The sequence below is a fragment of the Hypanus sabinus genome, chromosome 9 (genome assembly GCF_030144855.1).
Source record: "Hypanus sabinus isolate sHypSab1 chromosome 9, sHypSab1.hap1, whole genome shotgun sequence".
NCBI classification, from domain to species: domain Eukaryota; kingdom Metazoa; phylum Chordata; class Chondrichthyes; order Myliobatiformes; family Dasyatidae; genus Hypanus; species Hypanus sabinus.
Genome location: NC_082714.1, coordinates 48,122,207 through 48,145,242, shown reverse-complemented (window position 1 = coordinate 48,145,242; position 23,036 = coordinate 48,122,207). Strand labels below are relative to the sequence as shown.

Sequence of the window (23,036 nt, the reverse complement as noted above, 5' to 3'; positions counted from 1 at the left end):
TCCTTCTCATGCCTCTGCTAATTCCCTTTACTCCACTGTAATATTGATACATCTGACTTCAGCTTCTCCATCTCAAGTCACCTCTGTCTAATAATTTGATTTCATTTTTTTACTAACAAAATTACGCTGTCCCCTCTGCCTTCTTGCCTATCCTTTTGATACAATATGTATCTTTGGACATTAAGCTCCCAGTTATAAATCTTCTTTCAGCCATGATCCAGTGATGTCTACAACACTGTACCTGCCAATCTGCAATGTGCTACAAGTTCATCTACATTATTCTGTATACCGTGCACATTCACATATAACACCTTCAGTCCTGTATTCTCCCTTTTTGATTTTGTCCTTTTATGTTGCACCTCATCCTGTTGACTGCAATTTTACCCTATCAATAGCCTCAATGCCCTCCCCTGACTACACATTGCCTCTGTTTGTAAACCATGTACCTCATCTTACCTTTCCTATGATACTTCTTGTATTGGATATACACTGCTCAGGACACTAGTCACCTCATGCTCAACCTTTAGGTTCCTAGGTTTTGGGTCTTACCAACATCTGCCTTCACAACCTTTCCACTGTTCTGGCACCCATTCCGCTGCAACTCTAGTTTAAAACCCCACCGTGCAGCTTTTGCTCTTCCTCCTACAGTAACTCCTTAGCCACATTTATAGGCATCCGTTAGTCTTGTGAGACCATGGATTTGCATCGGTGGTATGGGAGACTGGCAGTTGCCCATGCTGCAAGCCTTCCCCTCTCCATGCGCCTTCCCCTCTCCACACCACCAATGTTGTCCAAGGGAAGGGCACTAGGATTCGAGCAGCTTGGCATTGGTGTTGTCGCAGACCAATGTGTCTTGCTCAAGGACACAACACACTGCCTCAGCTGAGGCTCGAACCAGTGACCTTTAGATCACTAGACCGATGCCTTATCCACTAGGCCACATGCCACACTTAGCCACATATTAAACTGTATAATCTTCCTAGTTCTGGCCTCATTAGCACATGGCATGGGTAGCAATCCTGAGATGAACAACCCTGGAGGTCCTGCCCTTTAACTTAGCACCTAAATCCCGAACTACCTATACAGAATGTCATCACTCGTCCTACCCCTATCATTGGTACCCATCGTGACCCATGACTTCTGGCTGTTCACCCTCCCACTTAAAATGCTGAGGACTCGATCCCAGATATCCTATCCCTGGCACCAGGGAGGCAACATACCATCTGAGAATCTTGTTCTCGCTCACTGAGCTCCTGTCCAATTCCCTAAGTAACGAATCCCCCATCACCAGAGCATGCCTCCTCTTCTCACTTCCCTTCTGCTTTGTATAGCCTGAGTCAGTGCCAGAGACCCGTCCACTTTGACTTTCCTCTGTTAGGCCATCCCCCTGCCAACAGTATGCAAAGTGATATACCTATAGCTGAGGGGGCTGGCTGCAGGGGTACTCTGCACTGGCTCCCTTTCCCCTTTCTGTCACCCAGTTTCCTGCCCCTTGGGGTGTAAAGAGCTCTCTATTTCTCAGCCTCCTGAATGATCGGGACTTCATCCAGTTCCAGCTCCAACTCCTTAAGGTGGATTGTTAGGAGCTGTAGCTGGATGCACTTCCTGCAGCTGTAGATGTCAGGGGACACTGGAGTCTCCCCGCCTTCCACATCCCGCAAGAGGAACATTCCACTATCCTGCCTGGCATCTCTACTGTCTTAGCTGAGTAGATATAGAGAAGGGAATGGGGGTGGGGGGGGGGGTGGAAATTTTAAACCCTGAGCTTTCCTTTGCTTTCTCTGACCGAAGCTTCGAAGTGTTAAAGCCTCAAGATCTCCACTCTGATGGCTGCTGTGCTTGCCCCTGCCTTCCTTTAATTTGCTCGTGCTAATCAATCTAATTGGTCTCTGGCCATATTCTTTTTTTTGCTGTAACCACCTGCTGCTGGCTTTTCTACTCGGGCAGTGGATCTGATTGAAATCCCCCTCCCCTCAAAATTCCCTGATGTCAGGATAGGTCACCTGGTCAAAGCTCTTTTTCAGCCAGGAGTTCATCTGCCGAATCATCCTGTTCTTACCCTCCCTGGCACAGGCAGCAATCCTGCTTTCTACCTAATGCCCCCTTATGCAACTGGATTGTAGATTTCCTCACCTGTAGACTCCAGTCAGTTCAGATTGGCAAAAAAACATCTCCACAATCTCCAACAGCACAGGAGCACTGCAGGAATGTGTACTTAGCTCCCTGCTCTACTCGCTTTACACCTATGACTGTGTGGTTAAGTACACCTCTGACACCACAAACTAGTTTGCTGATGACACCTTGTGAGCTGTATCAAAGGGCGTGATAAATCAGCACACAGGAGGGAGACTGAAATTTTGTTGAGTAGTGTAATGACAGCAACTTCTCACTCAATGCAAATATTGGTACCCATGACATAGGTAGAAAAAGGAGATCCTAAAGTTCAAAGTAAAATTTATTATGAGAGTCACCACATATAACCCTGGGATTCTTTTTCTGCAGGCATGTAAGCAAATCTATGGAACAGTAACTGTAAGCATCAGGAACTATAAATTGTAAACAAACTGCAAAATGCAGATGTGGAAAATGAATATAGACCTCGAGAGAGAAACCAAAGGTCCATGAGCAATGGTCCAAAGGTAATCATCAGAGAATCAGAGGTGGAGAGGGTCAGTAACTTTAAATTCCTTGGTGACGCTATTTCTGACAGCCTGTTCCGGACCAGCATATAAATATTATTGTGAAAGAAGCATAGCTGCCCCTCTACTTCCTCAACAGTCTGTGGAGGTTTGGCATGTCATTGAAAACCTTGGCTAACTTCTATAAATGTGTGGTGGAATGTGTGCTGACTTGCTGAATTATGGCCTAGGATAGGAACACCAATGCCTTCCCAACCATTGAGCATGTCTACATGAAACGTTGCCGTGGAAAAGCAGCATCCACCATCAAAGATCCTGCCACATAGAACATGCTCTTTTCTCGCTGCTGCCATCAGGTAGAAGGTATGAGTGCCCCAGGACACACACCACCAGGTTCAAGAACAGTTACTACCCCTCAACCATCAGGCTCTTGAACAAAATGGGATAGCTACACTCATCTGAGGATTCTGTTATATTGTTCTTTCATGCTCATTATTTATTGCTATTTATTTATATCTTCATTTTGCACAGTTTGTTTACAATTTATAGTTTCTGATGTTTACAGTTACTGTTCCATAGATTTGCTAATATGCCTGCAAAAAAAGAATCTCAGGGTTATGTGGTGACTCTCATAATAAATTTTACTTTGAACTTCCTCTCCTTTTCTGTTAGACACCCCCTTCCACCATAGGAAATATCCACTCTATCAAGACCTTTCAACATCTGATAGGTTTCAATGAGATCCTCCCCTCATTCTTCTGAATTCCAGTGAATACAGGCCCAGAAACTTCAATCACTGCGCATATGGTAACCGTTTCATTCCCAGATTTATTTTTGTGACCCTCCTTTGAACCCTCTCCAATGTCAGCACATCCTTTCTAAGATGAGATGCCCAAAACTGCTCTTGATACTCCAAGTGAGGCCTCTCCAGTGCTTTATAAAGCCTCAACATTTAGTTAATGTGCACTACAGATCTAAGTGTACAACATTACAGCAAGGTATACGTGGAAGCTCATGTTTGACAAATCTTGGTGAATTTTTTGAAGAGGTTACTAGGAAAGTTGACAAGGGTAAAGCAGTGGATGTTGATTATGTGGACTTCAGTAAGGCCTTTGAGAAGGTTCCATCGTTGGGTATTAATATTGAAGTAGTGAAATGGATTCAATAGTGGCTGGATGGGAGATGCCAGAGATTAGTGGTGGATAACTGTTTGTCAGGTTGGAGGCCGATGACTAGTGGTGTGCCTCAGGGATCTGTACTGGGTCCAATGTTGTTTGTCATATACATTAATGATCTGGATGATGGGGTGATAAATTAGATTAGTAAGTATGCAGATGATACGAAGATAGGTGGCATTGTGGATAATGAAGTAGGTTTTCAAAGCTTGCAGAGAGATTTAGGCCAGTTAGAAGAGTGGGCTGAAAGATGGCAGATGGAGTTTAATGCTGATAAGTGTGAGTTGCTACATTTTGATAGGACTAATCAAAATAGGACATACATGGTAAATGGTAGAGCATTAAGGAATGCAGTAGAACGGACTGATGTAGGAATAATGGTGCATAGTTCCCTGAAGGTGGAATCTCATGTGGATAGGGTGGTGAAGAAAGCTTTTGGTATGCTGACCTTTATAAATCAGAGCATTGAGTATAGGAGTTGGGATGTAATGTTAAAATTGTACAAGGCATTGGTGAGGCCAAATTTGGAGTATTGTGTACAGTTCTGATCACCGAATTATAGGAAAGATGTCAACAAAATAGAGAGAGTACAGAGGAAATTTACTAGAATGTTACCTGGGTTTCAGCACCTAAGTTGCAGAGAAAGGTTGAACAAGTTAGGTCTTATTCTTTGGAGTGTAGAAGGTTGAGGGGGGACTTGATAGAGGTATTTAAAATTATGAGTGGGATAGATAGAGTTGACGTGGCTTTTTCCATTGAGAGTAGGGGAGATTCAAACAAGAGGACATGAGTTAAGAGAGGGCAAAAGTTTAGGGGTAACATGAGGGGGAACTTCTTTACTCAGCGAGTGGTAGCTGTGTGGAATGACCTTCCAGTAGAAGTGGTAGAGGCAGGTTTGATATTGTCATTTTAAAAAATTGAATAGGTATATGGACAGGAAAGGAATGGAGAGTTATGAGCTGAGTGCAGGTCTGTGGGACTAGGTGAGAGTAAGCGTTTGGCACGGACTAGAAGGGCCGAGATGGCCTGTTTCCGTGCTCTAATTGTTATACTCTACAGCCTACAATGTGCTGACCTTTTAACCTACTCTACGATACATCTAACCCTTCTCTACAATTTATCCCTCCATTTTTCTGCCCTGGATGTGCCTCTCTAATAGTCTCTTAAATGTCCTTAATGTATCTGCCTCCATCACCTCCTCTGGCAGGGTGTTTCATGAACCCACCCATCTCTGACATTCACCCCCCCCCCCCCCGCCCCACTTCGAATCATCAAAGCATTCTGCCCTTTAAATTGTGCCTGTTGATATGGTGTGAGTCTGAAGCATTTTCCAGTTAAACGCTCCCTTTGCTGTACATGATGACCTTTGTTACAGGTTCTTTGTAGAACAATACTTGTCACTTACTACCTTCTGTACCGTGTTTGCATTGTTGAGATGATATCAAGACTGTCTTTTATTTGTCAGGGTCATAGTTGCACACTGTTGTCAAGGGGGTTATTGGGCAAATACCTATCGTATGGGTGCAAGGGTGACTCTTCTTTCCTGCATGTTAGAGTTCAAAAGTTCAAAGTAAAATTTTATTATCAAAGCACATGTATGTCACTATATACAACCCTGAGGTTCATTCTCCTGCAGGCATGCTCAGCAAATCTATAACAGATGAATGAAAGGTCAAACTGGGCGAGAAGACAGCAAGCTATGTAAATACAAACAGTAAATAACGAGCGTGAAATAATAAGATAGGGTCCTTGAAAGTGAGATCGTTGTTTATAGGAATGGTTCATTGATTGGGCTAGTGAGTGTTTTTACCCCTTTTTGTTCAAGAGCCTGATGATTGTGGGGTAGTAACTGTTCTTGAGGCTCTTGTACCTTCTACCTGATGGCAACAGCAAGAGAGGAGCATGGCCCGGGTGGTGGGGATCTCGGATGACTCCCAGTGCTTTGCAATGACACCGTTTCATGTCGATGTGTTTAATGCTGTTTTTTCCATCACCATGACAGAAAAGCTTCAAGGAGATTTTAAATCATAGCTTATAATCTTAAAACTTGTTGAGTGCATCACCTGCTAGATATAATTAGTGAAAGGGAAATGGCTTCTATTGTAATCACTTATTCCTGCCAAGTTTCAGTGAGTATCCCTTAAAGATGGAATAAATTTATCGGCAAGTCTCCTTTTTAAGTATTTGGATAGTAACACGTTTATTCAGTTGGCTGAAGGGAATTTAGAATGCTGGGCATCTTGGGCATGTTACATAACTAGACATTTAGTTGCTGTTATCCTACCCTGTGTGGATACACTGTATCAGAGTACAGAGCATAAGATTTGACTCGGCATGCTTTTGGATAAAAGTAGAAAGTGCTGGGAATTTTCAGCAGGTCAGCTGATGTCTGTGAATGGGAGGGGGGTGGGGAGAGTATATTATTTCAGGTCAGTGGCCCCTCATTAGATCTAGTGAAAAAGAAAACAAGGGTGCTTTTAAGTAGTTGAGGGTAGAGAGAATCCATCTGTGTTAGGATGAAGACCAAGATATCTGGATATTGGCTTATTTCAATCATAGGTACAAATTAAATGACTTTTATGTGTGTGCTAACCAGACAGATCATTCCATTCATAGGTACATCAAAAATGAAAATGGGACCCAGGTAAGGTGCTCCAGCTGCAAAAAGCAAGCAGTGCAAGTGGACAAAGATGGGCCACTGCAAGATTAAGTTGGGAGATCAAGAGTTCTTTTAGCATATATGATGTCCTTTCAAGATTTCACATATTTGGGATAGAAGCTATGAGCCTGATGGAACATGCCTTCAAGTGTTAATACCCCCTACCAGACAGGAGTGGAGAGAAGAAAATGTGACCAGGGTGGTGGGGGTCCTTGATTATGTTGGCTACTTTTTCGAGGTTGCATGAAGTGTAGATGGCATCATTGGAGTGGGGGCTGCTTTGCTTCATGGACTGACCTGTGTTCACAACTCTGCGATTTCTTGCAATCTTGGCCAGAGCAGTTGTGATGCATCGAGGCAGGATGCTTTCTGTGGTTCATCTGGGAACAGTGGAAACGTGCCAATTTTCCTTTGTCATCTTTGGAAATAAGGGCATTGGTATGCTTTCATGGATGTGGTGTCCACATGGCTGGACCAGGAAAAGTTGCTGATGATATTTTCTCCTAATATCTTGAAACTGTAAGCCATCTCCATTGATGCACTTCACCTCATCTCCCGGAGTTAATGACCAGCTCCTTTGTTTGCTGACTAGTTTTCAGAACTGCTTTATCATGGATGAATGAGAGCAAGTAGAAGAGATTCCTTACTTTCTGCCTGTTACACTGCTGGCATTTAGGGCAGCAATGAATGTCCTCCATCTCTGTCTGTCCGTACTTGCACACAGATACAGAAGGATTCTCCATTACTGTTTCTGTAACAATTTTTTTTTGACTAGTCAAGGTTATAAGCCCTGAACTGAACCCCCAGACCTGGAAGACAGGTGGACCACTCTTTGTCTGGCCTATGCCCTTTGACCTGCTTGGTAAGAGTGACCCTACAAGGCCCTGACTCCGGCCAACATAGCTCTGTGGGCCATTGTGGCACACAGGCCTCCGAACCCTACAACAAGTTTGTAGTCCTCTTGGAGCAGAAAGGATAAAAAAAAAACGATTGACTTTGTAGTGTGGGAGATTGTGGCCGCTGAAAATCTGAAGCAAAGTGTGGTCTAAATATCCGAGCAAGTAACATCTGTGGAGAGAGACAAACCTGACATTAGACCTTGTATCAGAACTGACAATTCCAACATAAAGGCTAGTGGTCTGAAATTATAGAGGTTGTTATAAAATCCTAAGGGCTGCAATGTGCCCAAATGGAAGATGGGATTCTGTTATGTGAGCTTGTTCTTTTGGACAAATGTGGTTGGTTTAATTTGTCTGTACAAACAAAAGCAGCCAATACTAGATTACCTTTTAGGAGTTGGGTGGTGTTGAGCTGACACAAAATACCTAAAGTTAATTCTAGCTAGTGTTGTGTCGGAGTCAGATTTAGGTAGGCCAGGGCCCAGTGGAATTCATTTGATCCCAAAAGATCTTATTTTTATTTCAGCTTTGACATTGCCCTACAAAGCAGCTTGATATTGGATTTCCTTTAGCAGTAATTTGTGAATTGCGGCTCTATTGTTGTGGTTCCTACCAAGTCCCCTGACATGACACAATTTCACAATGGTTCAACCAGATTTTCCTTGCCTGTCATTGCAAAATGAAATGGGTAGGGTCTCAACTTGCCCTGGAAGATCTGTTTCATTCACATTATGTTCATTCATTTTTCTGGTCTCCAGTCACCTCTGACCTTGCCTGTTGCTAACAAATCAGAGTAAATGAGTCACCACTTTAAGTTCCTTTAAGTCACCTACTTTTAGTGTAGGATTTTTTAGCTGAATGTAAGAGATGTTGTCCTCCTTTTTTAAAAAAAACTTAATGTTGTGGTTTTATGGATCATTTAAAATTGTGTCTGTATATTGATTTGAACTGACGGGATTTTGGCAGAGAATTGGCTGCCTGTCCTTTGATAGGAGCCTTGGTTATATAGAATCATCACCGAATTCTCTGATTTTACTTTGGTGAGAAGATGTTTAATAGAGAATTAATTACCCTTAATTTTTAACTGAAATGTGTATTGTGGTGCTTTAGAGAAATGAGAATAATCCTGTTGCTCTATTTTGTCACCTTGCTTTTCACATTGGTGTTGTCAGAACTAATTTCCTCCAATAAATAGCTAATCTATTGCCTCCTTCCTTTTCTCAATTACATCATTTTTAGTACAAACTACAAATATGCCAAGATTGGCTACAGCTGTTTGAGTCCTATATTTACAGAATCTTGATGGGCTGAATGACCTTGTTCTGTGCTTCAGTCGAATCCCACCTGCAACTTTCCCTCCAGCATGCATACTATCCTAATTTCCAAATTCATCTTTAACTCCATCAACCTTTGAGAACACTGGGCCCTTGCCCTTTGGCCTCTAACTGCACCCTAACTTCCATTATTTTGCCATTGTAATGCTTTCATGCCTTTGAACTCCAGACTTTGAAATGCCATCCTTAACTATCTCCAGTATTTTACCTCGACTGTTTAAAGAATCTCCTTCAAAACCTGCCTTTGCCTGACCATTGAGTTGCCGTGCTATCGCCTTCCTTCTGACCTGGAAAAATTTGATTCCAGTGGGTTGAACAATGATGACCTTGTTAATACTTGCACACCATGAAAAATGAATTGGTGAAGTTGATTTTTAATCATTTTATCCTCCTCCTTCCAGTAATTTATCCAGTTCCCTTCACCCTCCCCTATATGGTTTGAATTTCCATTTAGAACTTGTGTCACCTGGACATGTGGCCTTTAGCCAGTTGGGCTTCTTTACTGCCAGGGCTTCTCCATCATTCAAACTGACCATGAAGAGTAGCCAGGAGGCTCTTTATTTTTCAGAAAGCTGTTTCATTTTCGTGTGAGCCCACGGGAGCAAGAGTGGAAAAAATGTACCAAAGAAAAAATTGGCAGTGGCTTCTGTTCATTCTGAGAACTATTTTAGAACATGGGTGGGTAGCAACAGCCTGAGGTTCTGCATTTCATCTGGTCTGAGCTTTACATCCATAGCCCCAACAAAGCAATCCCTCGCCAACAGGTGCCAGGCGTGCCCGAGAATGAAGGAGAGGCACTCCTTGTTGTCTCATGACGGAGCATGAGCAGGCTGGTCAGCTGAGTTTGGGAGGGAAAAAGGAAGAAAGTATGTCCTCTAGCTGCCAAAGCGTATTCGGTTCTACCACCCCCCCCCCCCCCCCCCCCCGTCCCTTTGGAGCTTTTAAACTGCAACATAGCAAGAGACTTTTTTTTTCCCGAAATGAAGTATTTTCGTTAACAAGAAACTCAAAACTGTCTTAACCGTGAATGGGGAAGCTTTAAACACTCATTTGCGAAATGAGTGTTTTTTAGCTGTCTGGAAAGGGCTGGCAGGGAAGCTGATGGAAGCAGAAAAGCACCATTTAAGAGGCATTTCAATGGATACATGAACAGATGGGGAAGAACTGATACAGGCAGAAGGATTAGTTTAAATTGCTATTTTGTTCAGCGTAGACATCTGTTGCACAGTTCTATGTTTGATTGAAGTTGTGTGACCTGACTTGTAAAAGGTTTCAAAGGTATATTTACTGTCAGAGAAATGAATACGATATACATCCTGAAACGCTTTTGCTTGGCAACTATCCATGAAAACAGAGGAGTGCCCCAAAGAATGAATGGCAGATAAATGTTAAAAATACAAAGTGCCCCCCCCCCCCCACCAGCTCCCTCCCCACCCTGTGCGTAAGTGGCAGCAAACAACAATTCCCTCTCCCCCCACCAGCGGAAAAAAACATTGCCACCGAGCACTCAAGCATGCAGCAAAGCAACAGCAAAGACACAGACTTGCTGTACCACAAAGACTACTACTACCTAAAAAAGGAAAAAGAGGTGTCTCCGTTTCACAGCGAGAGAGGAGACATAACAAGCAACTCGCTGGTTTATGATGCTAAAAGTCCATTGAGTCGCTTTTTCTGAGCTCCGTGCCCAAAGATCTCAGGTCCCTGGGCACAAAGCCATAGATCTTCTGACTCCCATGATACACCGATCTTCTGCCAGGACACCAACCTTTGATCCGCCCCCTCCAGAGCTACGAGATCTTGGACCCCCAAAGGCGAGCTAAGCTCTTGGGCCACATCTTTGGAATGTTGAATAATGACCAGTCACAAAACCCCGAGAGCGGGGCTCATTCCTGCAAAGAAAGATTCCCGCATGTAACCCTGAAAAAGAACCCTGAAAGGGGAAGATAGAGATTTCAAAGATGGAAGAAGAGCTGTTTCTGAAGATGCAAGCAAAGGAGTCACTGTTTAGCACCATCGTGCCTAAGGTCCGCCCTCATTATTTGATGTGGAGACAAATAGTGAGTCAGCTATTGAAAGTGGAATTTTTTTTTAAATCTCTAGATGCCGGAAATTTAAAATAAAACATAAAATGCTGGAAGTTCTCAGCAGGTTAGGCTGCATCAGTGGGAAGAGAGTTTGAGTTAATGTTTCAGGACAAAGATGCTTCATTGGAACTGTGAAGGAGACAAGTTTAAGCTGCAGAGCAGATGGGGAAGGAGTTTGGGAGTGTCTTGAATTGGGTAAACTTCGGGTCACCATAGTGTCAGCTGTGATGCCAGTAAAGTCTGGTGAGTGAGTCAATGGATGTAATTAGAGGGCAAGGAAAGACCCAGATGTTGGCCTGAGGCCACGTACAGCATGACCTGCCAGGTCTTCCTGTCCTGTATGTTGCAATCCCTCTTTTCCTATCTGGTCTGACTCATTAATTAATTGGCCAGATAATCCTGTTTGCAGTTTATCCCCGATCACCTCAGTTTTAACCCTTATCAGTGTCCCGCTGCTCTTCCTTGCCCTCCAGTTTAACGAGCTGCTGTTGCCTCTCCACCCATTCTGAGAAAGAATCTTCAATCTGTGACACTTGATGGAGTGAAATTGATAAGACCATCAGAGATCAGAGCAGATATTTCTCTGGAGGTGGTAAGATTTTAAAAAGCAGTTAAAACCTTGAGAATGTCCTGGTAACTATAGAAGTTAAAGTACTGTACCTCCCCTTCTGTTCTGTCCAGTCTTTGAGGCACCAACACTATCTGCGGAGCGTCAGCATGCCACCTGAAAACACAAGGGTACCATCTCCACCGAATGAGCAAAGGCGGCCTACGTTCCAGAGGCAGACCTCCATAACCCAGACCATCAAAAGGTAAGGCAATATCAGGAATCTTTTGAAAATAAAGGCGCTTGGCTGAAGGGAAAAGGAACTTGTAAGGCTGAGAATACTCTTAGAAGGTGGTGATGGAGTGACACTTGGACTGTTCCCAGTAGTGGACACCTCCACTGCTGTGGAATATAACTACACTTGCTTTCAAAATGAGGCAGACTGTTTCTTTCTTCTAATGTTTATTATTATTCTAGAAGCATTCCGCTATACTTCTGTTCAATTCTATCTCTGTTGGTTCGAACTTCGATAAAGTAAAGTTATTGAGCTGCAAAGGCATTAAAATATGTAAATTTAAAAAGTCAATTTAAATGAAGCTGGTGAAGTTTTGCTTGAACAGGAGCCCTAAAGCTGTTAATATTTAGGTAGAGGTTTTACTTTTTCTGAAGATCATTCTCAGCATTTAAGTTCTCTTATAAGAATGAGGGGAGAAGTGAGGGAAGAGCTGCTCACTCTTCCAATTTGGTCTGGATACAACCTGAAATTTGTTTTTTTTTTCGTTTTTGGTCTGTTAGGACTTTTTAGATGAATTAAAATCACTTGTTTTAATTTTACTACAAGTATGCCATGCAATTACTAACAACCTAACAACCCTTGTAACGTTCTCCTTCGCATGTAACGAACGCCGAATTAAACGTCGAGATAAACCACAGTTAATAAGAACCAGATCGCAGTAAGATTAACCATTTACTGTTCACTCTTCACATTAACATATGGTGAAAACTGTTGATAAAACAATACAAGATTGATACAGTATTTGTTCCTTCCTTAATATCACATTTCAAGTGTAAATACTTGCAAAGGTGACTATAACCACATTACACTAAGGTGCAGTATACAGGGAGAGTTTACCTGCTCCATTGACTACTTTAAATACACTTCCATGCAAACTATCCGCGACTCTTTAACTAACGAAAGCATAAACATTATCGACCGTCGTTACTTCTAACAGGATCGGCATTAACATCTTAGTTCAATATATCGATTATCTATTAACTTACAGCGTTGCTCTCACTGTGATTTCTCATGCCTGCAAAACAACTTCTGCTCGGGTTTGCCTCGTGGTAAGCCCCCACCCTCGCGCTAATTTCAAACCGGTACTTTCCCACAAGACGCGGCGAAACCGGATGTGACGTCATCGCATGCTGATATATTTTACATGCAATGAATATACTTTAAACACTTCTAATTCTAACTAGAAAATACTATCGAATGAATTACTAAGCAAAAATATTATAAACTAAATAACTGTCGTAAAGACAGCACACTCCCCGCTTGACCTTCGTAAGGTCACAATGAGCAGAGTACAAAACTTAGTCTCTTAATCAGTCATTGGGTAGAAGTAGAATAACTTCTGTAACTGGCCTTTGGTAAATTTTCACATCGCCTTGGTCGGTAGTCTTCAATTCGATCTTCCTGACATGTCCATCCTCGCTAGGGAATGTAGCAGTGATTCTGGCCGTTGGCCAGCTGTTGCGGGTGGCTTGCTTGTCCCTGAGCAGGACTAAGTCTCCAACTTGAAGATTCCTGTGGGGTTCTGTCCACTTTTGTCTCTGTTGCAACAAAGGTAGATATTTTTGTCTCCAGCGAGACCAGAACTGATTTGCCAGAGCCTGGACTTGTCTCCATTGCTTTGTGTACAAATCCTTGTCTGAGAAGTCTCCTGGTGGAGGAGGTGCTCCTACCTTCTGCGTAAGGAGCGTTGATGGCGAAAGTATAAAGGGGTTTTCTGGGTCAGAAGACACAGGTAGGAATGATTGTGCGTTTATAATGGCTGTGACCTCTGCCATTAGGGTGCACAGTACCTCGTGGGCCAATCGGGTGCGTTGCTGCATCTTAGGTTTCCTTTTCCAGGTTTTCCGTAAGGACGTGAACCGTTTGACTGCCTGCTCTTTGTTATCTGGTGAGCGCTGGCGTGGTTCTCTGAAAGGCAATGGGGCAACCCCATTATTTGCTTCATCCCTGAAGACTTTGGTGTCCATCATTTTTAAGAAGAAGACGTCTTGAGCTGATGGAGCAAGTTTATTTCCGTGCTCGGTTTGAACGAAAACTGACTGACCTAGCGTCTCGTCGGTTACTTTACGCTTGGTAATGTCTTGTTGTGCTTCCTTGATATACATGGAACTTGTCCAGGGTTGAAAAATCGAATGGCGGCCACTCTCTAGCACATTGGTCTTGAGTGTGTCGACCGTCGGTTTGTGTACGTCACCGAGACACACCTCTCCTATCACCACCCAGCCCAGATCCAGACGTTGCGCGAAGGGGGCGTCGAGCGGTCCATTGACCTGCTGCCTAACCTTGTGTACCTGGATAACATCTCTTCCTAATAGCAGGAGTATTTCCGCTTTCGGATCCAGTTCTGGGATGTGTTTGGCGATGTGGTGGAGATGCGGCTGGTGTAGCGCCGCACTTGGTGTCGGGATCTCAGCGCGGTTATTCATGATTTCATTGCACTCTAAGAGCGGAGGGAGACAGATGACGACCTTACCATCCAGGGACTCGATCTGGATGCCTTCTGCCTTCCTTCCTTGGGTTTCCATGTTGCCTGAGCAAGTTTTGAGGTAGTATGGGAACCGCTCACTCTCAATGTTGAACAATTTAAAGAACTCTGGACTGACTAGTGAACGATTGCTCTGATCGTCCAGAATCACATAGGCTTTGATGGCCTTGTCTTTGGCTCCTTTAGGGTACACCTTAGTGAGGCAGATCTTGGAACAAGAACGACTTGACTGAGCTTGACCGCAAACTTCTGTACAGTTCGTGCTGACAACTGTTGACCTAAAGTGAGCCTCTCCCTCCCCGCCGTCCTGTTGTGGGGGTGAAGGAGCGCTGTCAGTTTGCGGTGACAGGTCGGGATGCATGGCCCCGACGTGATCTGGGCTATCACATTCCGGACACTTCACGGCGATCGTACACTCTCTGGCGAGGTGAGAGGTTGAGGAACAGCATCTAAAACATATTCTTTTCTCCTTGAGAAGAGCCGTCCTCTCTTCAAGGGGTTTTTCCCTAAACATTCTGCATGCTTTCAGGGGGTGAGGTTTGTTATGCAATGGACAATACTTGCCAGGGTCGTTGTTAGTTGTAAGGGCTTCAGTCTTGAGCACTGACACGGGTTTATCAATGTTGAAAACATTCGAAGAGGATCTACCTGGCTTGGTGTAAATCGAACTGCTTCCTGGACCCATGAGGCTAGGGTCGTTTCGCCTCTTCGCCTCCCTGCGCACAAACTCAGTGAGGTGCTTAAAGGGAGGAAATCGACCACCGTGGTCTTCCTTGTACTCTGAGGCAACAGTCAGCCACCTGTCCTGCAGCCCAAATGGAAGTTTGTCCACGATTTGTCTAATCCCGGATGGAGTATCTAAGTATACTAGACCAGCTGAGTAGCCATCTTCTTTGGCGCCTTGGATCTCCATGAGTAAATCTCCGAATTCTCTTAACTTAAAGTGATCTTTGGCTGACACCTTAGGAAAGTTTTCCAGACGTCGATATAGCGCCGCTTCAATAATTTCGGGGGCCCCATATCTCTCCCAAAGTCTCTCCCACGCTTCTCTTAAGGCTAGCTCGGGTTTGTTGATGTACACTGAACGTATGCGTCTCACCTGGTTGTGTGATTCTTTCCCCAGCCATTTCGCCATAAGGTCCAACCTTTGGGTTGCACTGAGCTGGACTCCGTCGATCGCGTTGGTGAATGTGGAGTACTATGCACGGTAATTTTCGGGTTTATCGTCAAACTGGTACAGTCCCGAAGTGACGAGATCCCGTCGTGCTAAATACTGCATCATGGGATCGGCTGTAAGCGGCATGCGGGCTGGAGAAGTACGTTGGCACCTATATGACTGAGAGCGCACGTTTCTCATGGAATTTGCCATCCTGGATTCGACCTCCGCGTCTCTTCGCATCGAACTTTGTAAGTTTGGTGTCAAGGAATATCGGTTGTCAGCTCTTTCATTCTTGACTTCATCACGGAGCCGCGAGGGTAAATTTTCTTCCTCGTATGGATGTGATGCAATCGTGACTCTCTGAGGTTCCTCGTAGCTGGGGAAGTTATCGAATACGTATGGAGAGGGGAGACGAGCCTGCCAGTCTATTTGATATTGTACATAGTCGCTTGTGCGTTGCAGTCTGGTCCTTTCTAAAGTAGATCTTGCTTCGGTCAGATCACGCGACCCTTCAGCTTCTTCTATGTACTCTGCTTCCGCCATGGCAGCTTCTTCTTCTCTTTCTAGCTGCAGCACTTGCAACTCTGTCGATATTTTTGCCATTTCCAACTGGGTTTCGGCTTCTCTGGCGGCCCTTTCTTTCTGAATTTCGACTTCTCTGGTGGCCTGTTTCATTTTCAAAACTGCTTCTTGTCTGGCGTAACGCAGTCGCACCTTGGCGGCTTCTGCCTTGGCTCTTGCCTGTGTGGACTTACTTGATGTCGTTCTACTGCCCTTGTCGCTGGGCGCCATCAACTTGATCCCGGATCGAGCTGACATTGCAGCACTTGAAACACCTGATAATGCCGCTTTTTCACTGTAACGTTCTCCTTCGCGTGTCACGAACGCCGAATTAAACGTCGAGATAAACCAGAGTTAATAAGAACCAGATCGCAGTAAGATTAACCATTTACTGTTCACTCTTCACATTAACATATGGTGAAAACTGTTGATAAAACAATACAAGATTGATACAGTATTTGTTCCTTCCTTAATATCACATTTCAAGTGTAAATACTTGCAAAGGTGACTATAACCACATTACACTAAGGTGCAGTATACAGGGAGAGTTTACCTGCTCCATTGACTACTTTAAATACACTTCCATGCAAACTATCCGCGACTCTTTAACTAACGAAAGCATAAACATTATCGACCGTCGTTACTTCTAACAGGATCGGCATTAACATCTTAGTTCAATATATCGATTATCTACTAACTTACAGCGTTGCTCTCACTGTGATTTCTCATGCCTGCAAAACAACTTCTGCTCGGGTCTGCCTCGTGGTAAGCCCCCACCCTCGCGCTAATTTCAAACCGGTACTTTCCCACAAGACGCAGCGAAACCGGATGTGACGTCATCACATGCCGATATATTTTACATGCAATGAATATACTTTAAACACTTCTAATTCTAACTAGAAAATACTATCGAATGAATTACTAAGCAAAAATATTATAAACTAAATAACTGTTGTAAAGACAGCACAACCCTTTTAATTTCAAGTTAATTGTTGTAACTTGGTCTTAGATGTTCTTTAATGAATCGAGCTGATGCATTAGTTTACGTATAACAGAGCTGGCTAGAACAAAGCTTTGTGGAAAAGTGTGGATCTGCAACTTCTGTATTTCAGCCGCCCTCTTACAGGTGTTGCCTTGGGCTTTAGTTTTGCACTCATTCTTCAGATGTCTCATTCAAATACCTTCAACCTATGATCTTGTGCCTTGAGTACTTGCACATGACTGAATGAGGCCCTGAACCCTCTACCTCCAAGGAAACGCGAATATGAAACCTGCCCAAATTCAGTGAGAGATTTGTCCGTCCTCTCCCTCTATCCTGAATGCTGATGGGTTTTAGAAACCTTTTCTTTAACTTTCCGGTGGAAGATACAGAATACGAGGAGGTAGCAGAAATCTCTCAGCTGATGAAACAGCTTGATATCCTGAGTGCTGGCCCTGACCATTGGACTACAGATATAGTTTTACATTGAGAAAGCAAACTTTCCATTGATGCATTAGTGTGCTTCAGCCTTCTTTGTGGTGTGGGGCCACATCACTGCACTGACTGTTTATCCTGCTGGCCCCACTGCCCTTTCTGCTTATTGTGGAGTATAAACCAGTGAGGATGATTTGTACATTCTCTTGAGGCAGTAATAGTTTAAACTGTATTGATGAATTTCCCATCATTATTTCAGACACTTTAGTTCCTGCAGCCTCCCATTTCTCACAAACCTATTTCTAATTTATAAATTGGGATGCTCACATGGGATGCTTTGCCTTTTATTTACTCTCTGAGAATTGATGCATTTCCCAGTCTCTGCCTCTACATAACATTGCTCTCGTCTACTTATTTAATTCCGGTCAGCTTCTTGAGAGAGCTTCCAACTCTCCAACTCTGATCACAAAGTGCTGTCACCTTTGTCACAACACACTCTAGCAGTGTGCAAATGAGGTCTTGCCATTATAAGCATTGAAATCTGAAACCATGGGACAGAGGAGTGGAAATAGACCATTCAGCCCATTGAGTCTGCTCTGCTATTCCATCATGACTGATTTATTATCTCACTCAATACCATTCTCCTGCCTTCTCCCCTGACTAATCAAGAACCTTTCAACTTCCACTTTAAATGTCCCATTGACTTGTCCTCCACAGCTGTCTGTGGCAATGACTTCCACAGATTCACTGCCCTTTGGCTAAAGAAATTCCTCCATCTCTCTAATCTAAATGGATGTCCCTGTATTCTGAGGCTGTGCTGTCAGATCCTGGACTCCCTCATTATAGAAAACATCTGCTCCATGATCACTCTATCTAGGCCTTTCAATATTTGATAGGTTTCAGTGCCAACATCTAAGCTCCCAAGTACAGAGCCAGAGTCATCATACATTAACCCTTTCATTCCCAGAATCATTGTCGTGAACCTCCTCTGGACCCTCTCCAATGCCGGCACATCTTTTGTGAGATGAGCTGGATGTACTCAACAGCATCTTGGAGGCTGAAACTTTTACTGAGGTGGTCCTACAAGAGGGCAGACTTCCATTTGTAGATGAATGACCACTAGGAGAAGTAAGGGAGCATGCAGTTAGCACAGGGTTCCTTTGTGCTCATTCCACGCATCCACAGGTGTTCCTTTTTGGATATTGCTGGGCATATATTCTATCAGGGCACAGCAGCAGCAGTCAGGCCACTAGTACTGTGGCCGGCTCTGAGGCTCAGTAGGGAAGACTGAAGTCAGGTGATAGGCAACACAAGAGTTAAAGAGACAGAGAGGAGATTCTGTGGCTAAGAAAGAGACTCCAGGGTGGTGTCACACACAAATTATGGAGAAACGCAGCAGGCCAGGCAGCAATCTGTGGAAAAGAGTGAATAGTTGATGTTTCAAGCTGAGAGCATATAACCTTATAACAATTACAGCATGGAAACAGGCCATCTCGGCCCTTCTAGTCCGTGCCGAACGCTTACTTGCACCTAGTCCCACTGACCCGCATTCAGCCCATAACCCTCCATTCCTTCCCTGTCCATATACCTATCCAATTTTACTTTAAGTGACAATACTGAACCTGCCTTTACCACTTCCAACTGGAAGCTCATTGCACACAGCTACCACTCTCTGAGTAAAGAAATTCTCCCTCGTGTTACCCTTAAACTTTTGCCCTCTAAATCTCAACTCATGTCCTCTTGTTTGAATCTCCCCTACTCTCAATGGAAAAAGCCTATCCACATCAACTCTATCTATAGCCCTCATAATTTAAAATACCTCTATCAAGTCCCCCTTCAACCTTCTACGCTCCAAAGAATAAAGACCTAACTTGTTCAGCCTTTCCCTGTAACTTAGGTGCGGAAACCCAGGTAACATTCTAGTAAGTCTTCTCTGTACTCTCTCTATTTTGTTGACATCTTTCCTATAATTCGGTGACCAGAACTGTACACAATACTCCAAATTTGCCCTTACCAATGCCTTGTACAATTTTAGCATTACATCCCAACTCCTATACTCAATGCTCTGATTTATAAAGGCCAGCGTTCCAAAAGCTTTCTTCTCCTTCTTGAGTCTTGAAGAAGTGCCCAAAACGTCAACTCTTTTCCACAGTTGCTGCCTGACCTGCTGAGTTCCTCCAGAATTTTGTGTGTGTTGCTTTGGATTTCCAGCATCTGCAGATTTTCTTGCGTTTGTGATTTTACTGCCAAGTCCCTTCCAGGATGGTGTGTTGCCTCCCAGGAGTTAGAGAGCAGCATGTCTACAGAATATTCTCAAGGGGGAGGGTGAGCAGCCAGGGGTCATGGTGCACTTTGGCATGAATGGCATGGGTAGAAAGAGGGAAGAAATTATGCAGTGAGTATAGGGAGTTAGGAAAGGGGCTCAAGAGCAGGACCTGTAAGGTAGTTATCTCTGGATTACTCCCTGTGCCATTTCCTTGTCAGGGCAGGAATAGGATGATAGTACAGGTGAATGAGTGGCTGAGGCAGTATTGGATAATTGGAACTTTTTCTGGGGCTGGGGTGACCTGTACAAGAGGGACAGGTTGCACCTGCACCTAAGCTAGACGGGGCCAATTTCCTGACCAGGAGGTTTGCTAGTGCTGCTCGGGGTTTAAACCAGTTTGGCAGGGAGATTGGAAGCAGAACACCAGTTAGAAAGTGCAAGGATGGAGAAGAAGGCAGATGTCAGGGCCAGTTAAAAGAGACAGGGGCAAAGTAATAGATATGATGAGGGAGATAGTTCGAAGAGTGCATATTTTAATGCTAGGAGTATTGAGGAGTAAAGATGATGAACTCCGAGTATGGATCAGTACAGGAGCTATGATGTTGTGGCCTTTAAAGTCTTGGTTGAGAGAAGGACAGGAATGTCCCATGGTTTTGATCTTTTAGAAAAGATGGGGAGGTAGAAGAGTTGCGGGAATTGCACTACTTACCAGGGCCAATATCACTGCTGCATTCAGAGGGGACATAATGTTGGGCTCATCCACTGAGTCTAGATGGGTAGAACTCAAAATTAGGAGGGATACAATCACTCTGGTGTGATTGTACTACAGACACCCCCAATATCCGCTGGGCATTGAGGAACAGATATGCAGCAGATTAGGGAAAGGTGTAAAAACAATATGGTTGTTGTCATGGGGGACTTCAACCGCCCTAACATAAACTGAGACCTTTTGAGTGCAAGTTTATGTAACCCCCTGGGTCGCCTCAGGCTCGCTCAGCTTATTCTTGTCGAGGGGGAGCAGCCTTCAGCCCCGCCAAACTGGGTAATCAGCTGGTGTGGATGCTGTATGATGTCCCCGCCTCGCCCAAAAACAGACAGTACACCATAAGCGATTAAATGAGTACAATTTATAAAGGTTACTATAACTAAGTGATTAATAATGATACAGTATATATGAAGAGAAAAAATAAAGAAAAGGCGCCAAACTTATCAAAGTCCAAAGCACTTCATGCACAACCGTTGGAGCTCAATTTCGGAAGTCTTCTGGCCACCATTCGATCCCCTCCGAACTCTTCGACTCGCAGCTCAGGACCCTCCGAGTGGTCAACCAAGTACATCTAGCTTCATGCCCCCCTCCTTGGAGTACCTCCCGGCCTTGGACCCCCGCTTGGGGTCCGATCCTCGCCCCGCTTACAGCATGGCGTCCACTCTCTCGACCCCCTCGCGCCGATCTCCCCAAAAGCCCGTCAACAAAAGCTTACAGACTCAGAAGAAAGAACATTAATCCCCATTTGGTTTACAAAGCAATACAATTCTCCCAGCACTCTCTCGCAACAAAGAAACATTCCTGCTTTTAACAAAACAAAAGAAGCCCTTTTGATTACATACACAGTAACAAAGAAAAAAGAAGAAACCCCCTTTACATTTAGATGGTAAGAATTTTTACCATCTAAGTATGAAAGATGGTATGAAAGGTAAGAATTTTTTAGGTGCATTGAAGAGGGTTTCTTCATTCAGTAGTCCAACAAGAGGAGGTGGCGGACTGGACCTCATGGAGGACAATGAGTTTCTTTTTACGTAGACTGATGGGTGCCAGGAATGCACTGCTTGGGTGGTGGTGAATGCAAAAACATTTACAGACTTTTACGAGACCTTTAGATATGAATGTGTGGAAAATGAAAGGATTTGGACATTTTGTAGGGAGATTAGATTAGTTTAGTTAGCCATTTTATTACTAATTTAATTGGTTCTGCACTATATTATGAGCTGAAGGGCCCCACCTCTGTTCACAATTGTCCAAATGCAGTCTGACCAATGCCTTATAAAACCTCAGCATTACATCCTTACAGTTACACTCTAGTCCTTGTAAAATGAATGCCAACATTGCATTTGCCTTCCTTAATGTCCGATTCAGCCTGCAAGTTAACCTTTAGGGAATCCCACACGAGGACTCACAAAGACCTGTTTGCACTTCTGTAAATATATAAATATTGTGACAATCGTAATACTTTGAGTGATTCTTACAAACATGAGAAAATCTGCTGATGCTGGAAATCCAAAGCAACATACATAAAATGCTGGAGGAACTCAGGAGGCCAGACAGCATCTTTGGAAAAGAGTAAACGGTCGACGTTTCGGGTCATCGGGACCTGTAATTCTGACATTGTTTGCTTTCTCACCTGAAGTGATTAACCTTTACCACAAGATGGACCTACTAAGACAGTTTTCCACTGTAAAAACTGCTCACCAGATTCCCTAATGATCAGCTTTATGATGTCTTCCATTCTTGTCCTTTAGCCTGTTTGAGAGGTAATAATTTCCGGTTTTCTTCAGCCCTTTCAAAGGGGAATAGCTACCACAAACCTAACTAAAACAGCATCAGATGACAATTTTTTTCCCTGAATGTACGTTGTGCCATACTGTAGTAAACTCCGTCACCTTTGAACTGTATATGCACTTGTTTCACTGTGCAAATTGTTGGTTCCAGTCAAAACAACAACAAATTGTTGAGCTTCTGCTGATGTGCCAGGTTTGATGAATCATTGTTTACTCAGCAAATGATGCTTTTAACCTTTCGTGCTGAAATGTTACTCCACCGGATTGCAATCATAGTTGTCATATTCAATCCAATCATTATTATTGCTAAACCAGTGATGCCTCAATGTGTCTTTCAGTCTGCTTATATTCTTGTCAGTGCAAATTTGACCAATATTCCATGGTTGGCTCTAGGAGTAATTAAAAAGGATGTAAATTTGTGGTCCACCATAAATTTAAAGTAGTTTTACACACTGTTGTAAATTGTGTATTAACCCAATTACAGAGAGCGACAGTAAGGTTATCCTTGCCATTTCTTTTGAACACTCACGTTAGAGGGGTTTAATGATGTAACAGGGAACACCTTTATGTCAATTACTTCCTCAGATGCTCATTCCAGTTTCAAAATCGTGCCTGCTTCCAATTCTGTAACGAATAAGAAGATCTTCCTTATTTTCAAGACTATGAGTCACTCTGTATTGAAAGAAAATGATTGGAAGGTTTTGTCCATCAGTTTGTTACTGAGAAAATCATCTTCTTGCCTCCTTTGTCATGTTTATCTTAAATGTATAATTCCATAAGAATCAGTAGATGAAATCATCTACCTATGTTCTTCAAAATTGAAAAAAAAATCTGCTTTTATCCCCAGGCATAATGGTAAAGGGCCCAACATCTTGAATACCTCGTCATAATTCAGTCTTCACCTATATTAACATTTTGGTAAAGGTTGAGTGCTGCTACTCCTCCTGGGCTTTTGTACCTATG

At 43.6% G+C, this 23,036-nt stretch overlaps 1 protein-coding gene across 7 annotated transcripts in view; it reads left to right on the top strand.

The window, feature by feature from the left end:
* The window catches only part of rhbdf1a (rhomboid 5 homolog 1a (Drosophila)), a 373,026-nt gene that overhangs the window by 226,486 nt on the left and 123,504 nt on the right, over window positions 1–23,036 (top strand). For all 7 annotated transcript variants that reach the window (XR_009513976.1, XM_059979627.1, XM_059979628.1 and 4 more), the window contains one exon: window positions 11,472–11,602. Coding sequence is in view for 6 of the 7 variants with exons in the window: in XM_059979627.1 (XP_059835610.1) it covers window positions 11,472–11,602 (131 nt within the window). In the remaining variant the exon portion in view is untranslated. The remainder of the gene's footprint in view (window positions 1–11,471; window positions 11,603–23,036) is intronic.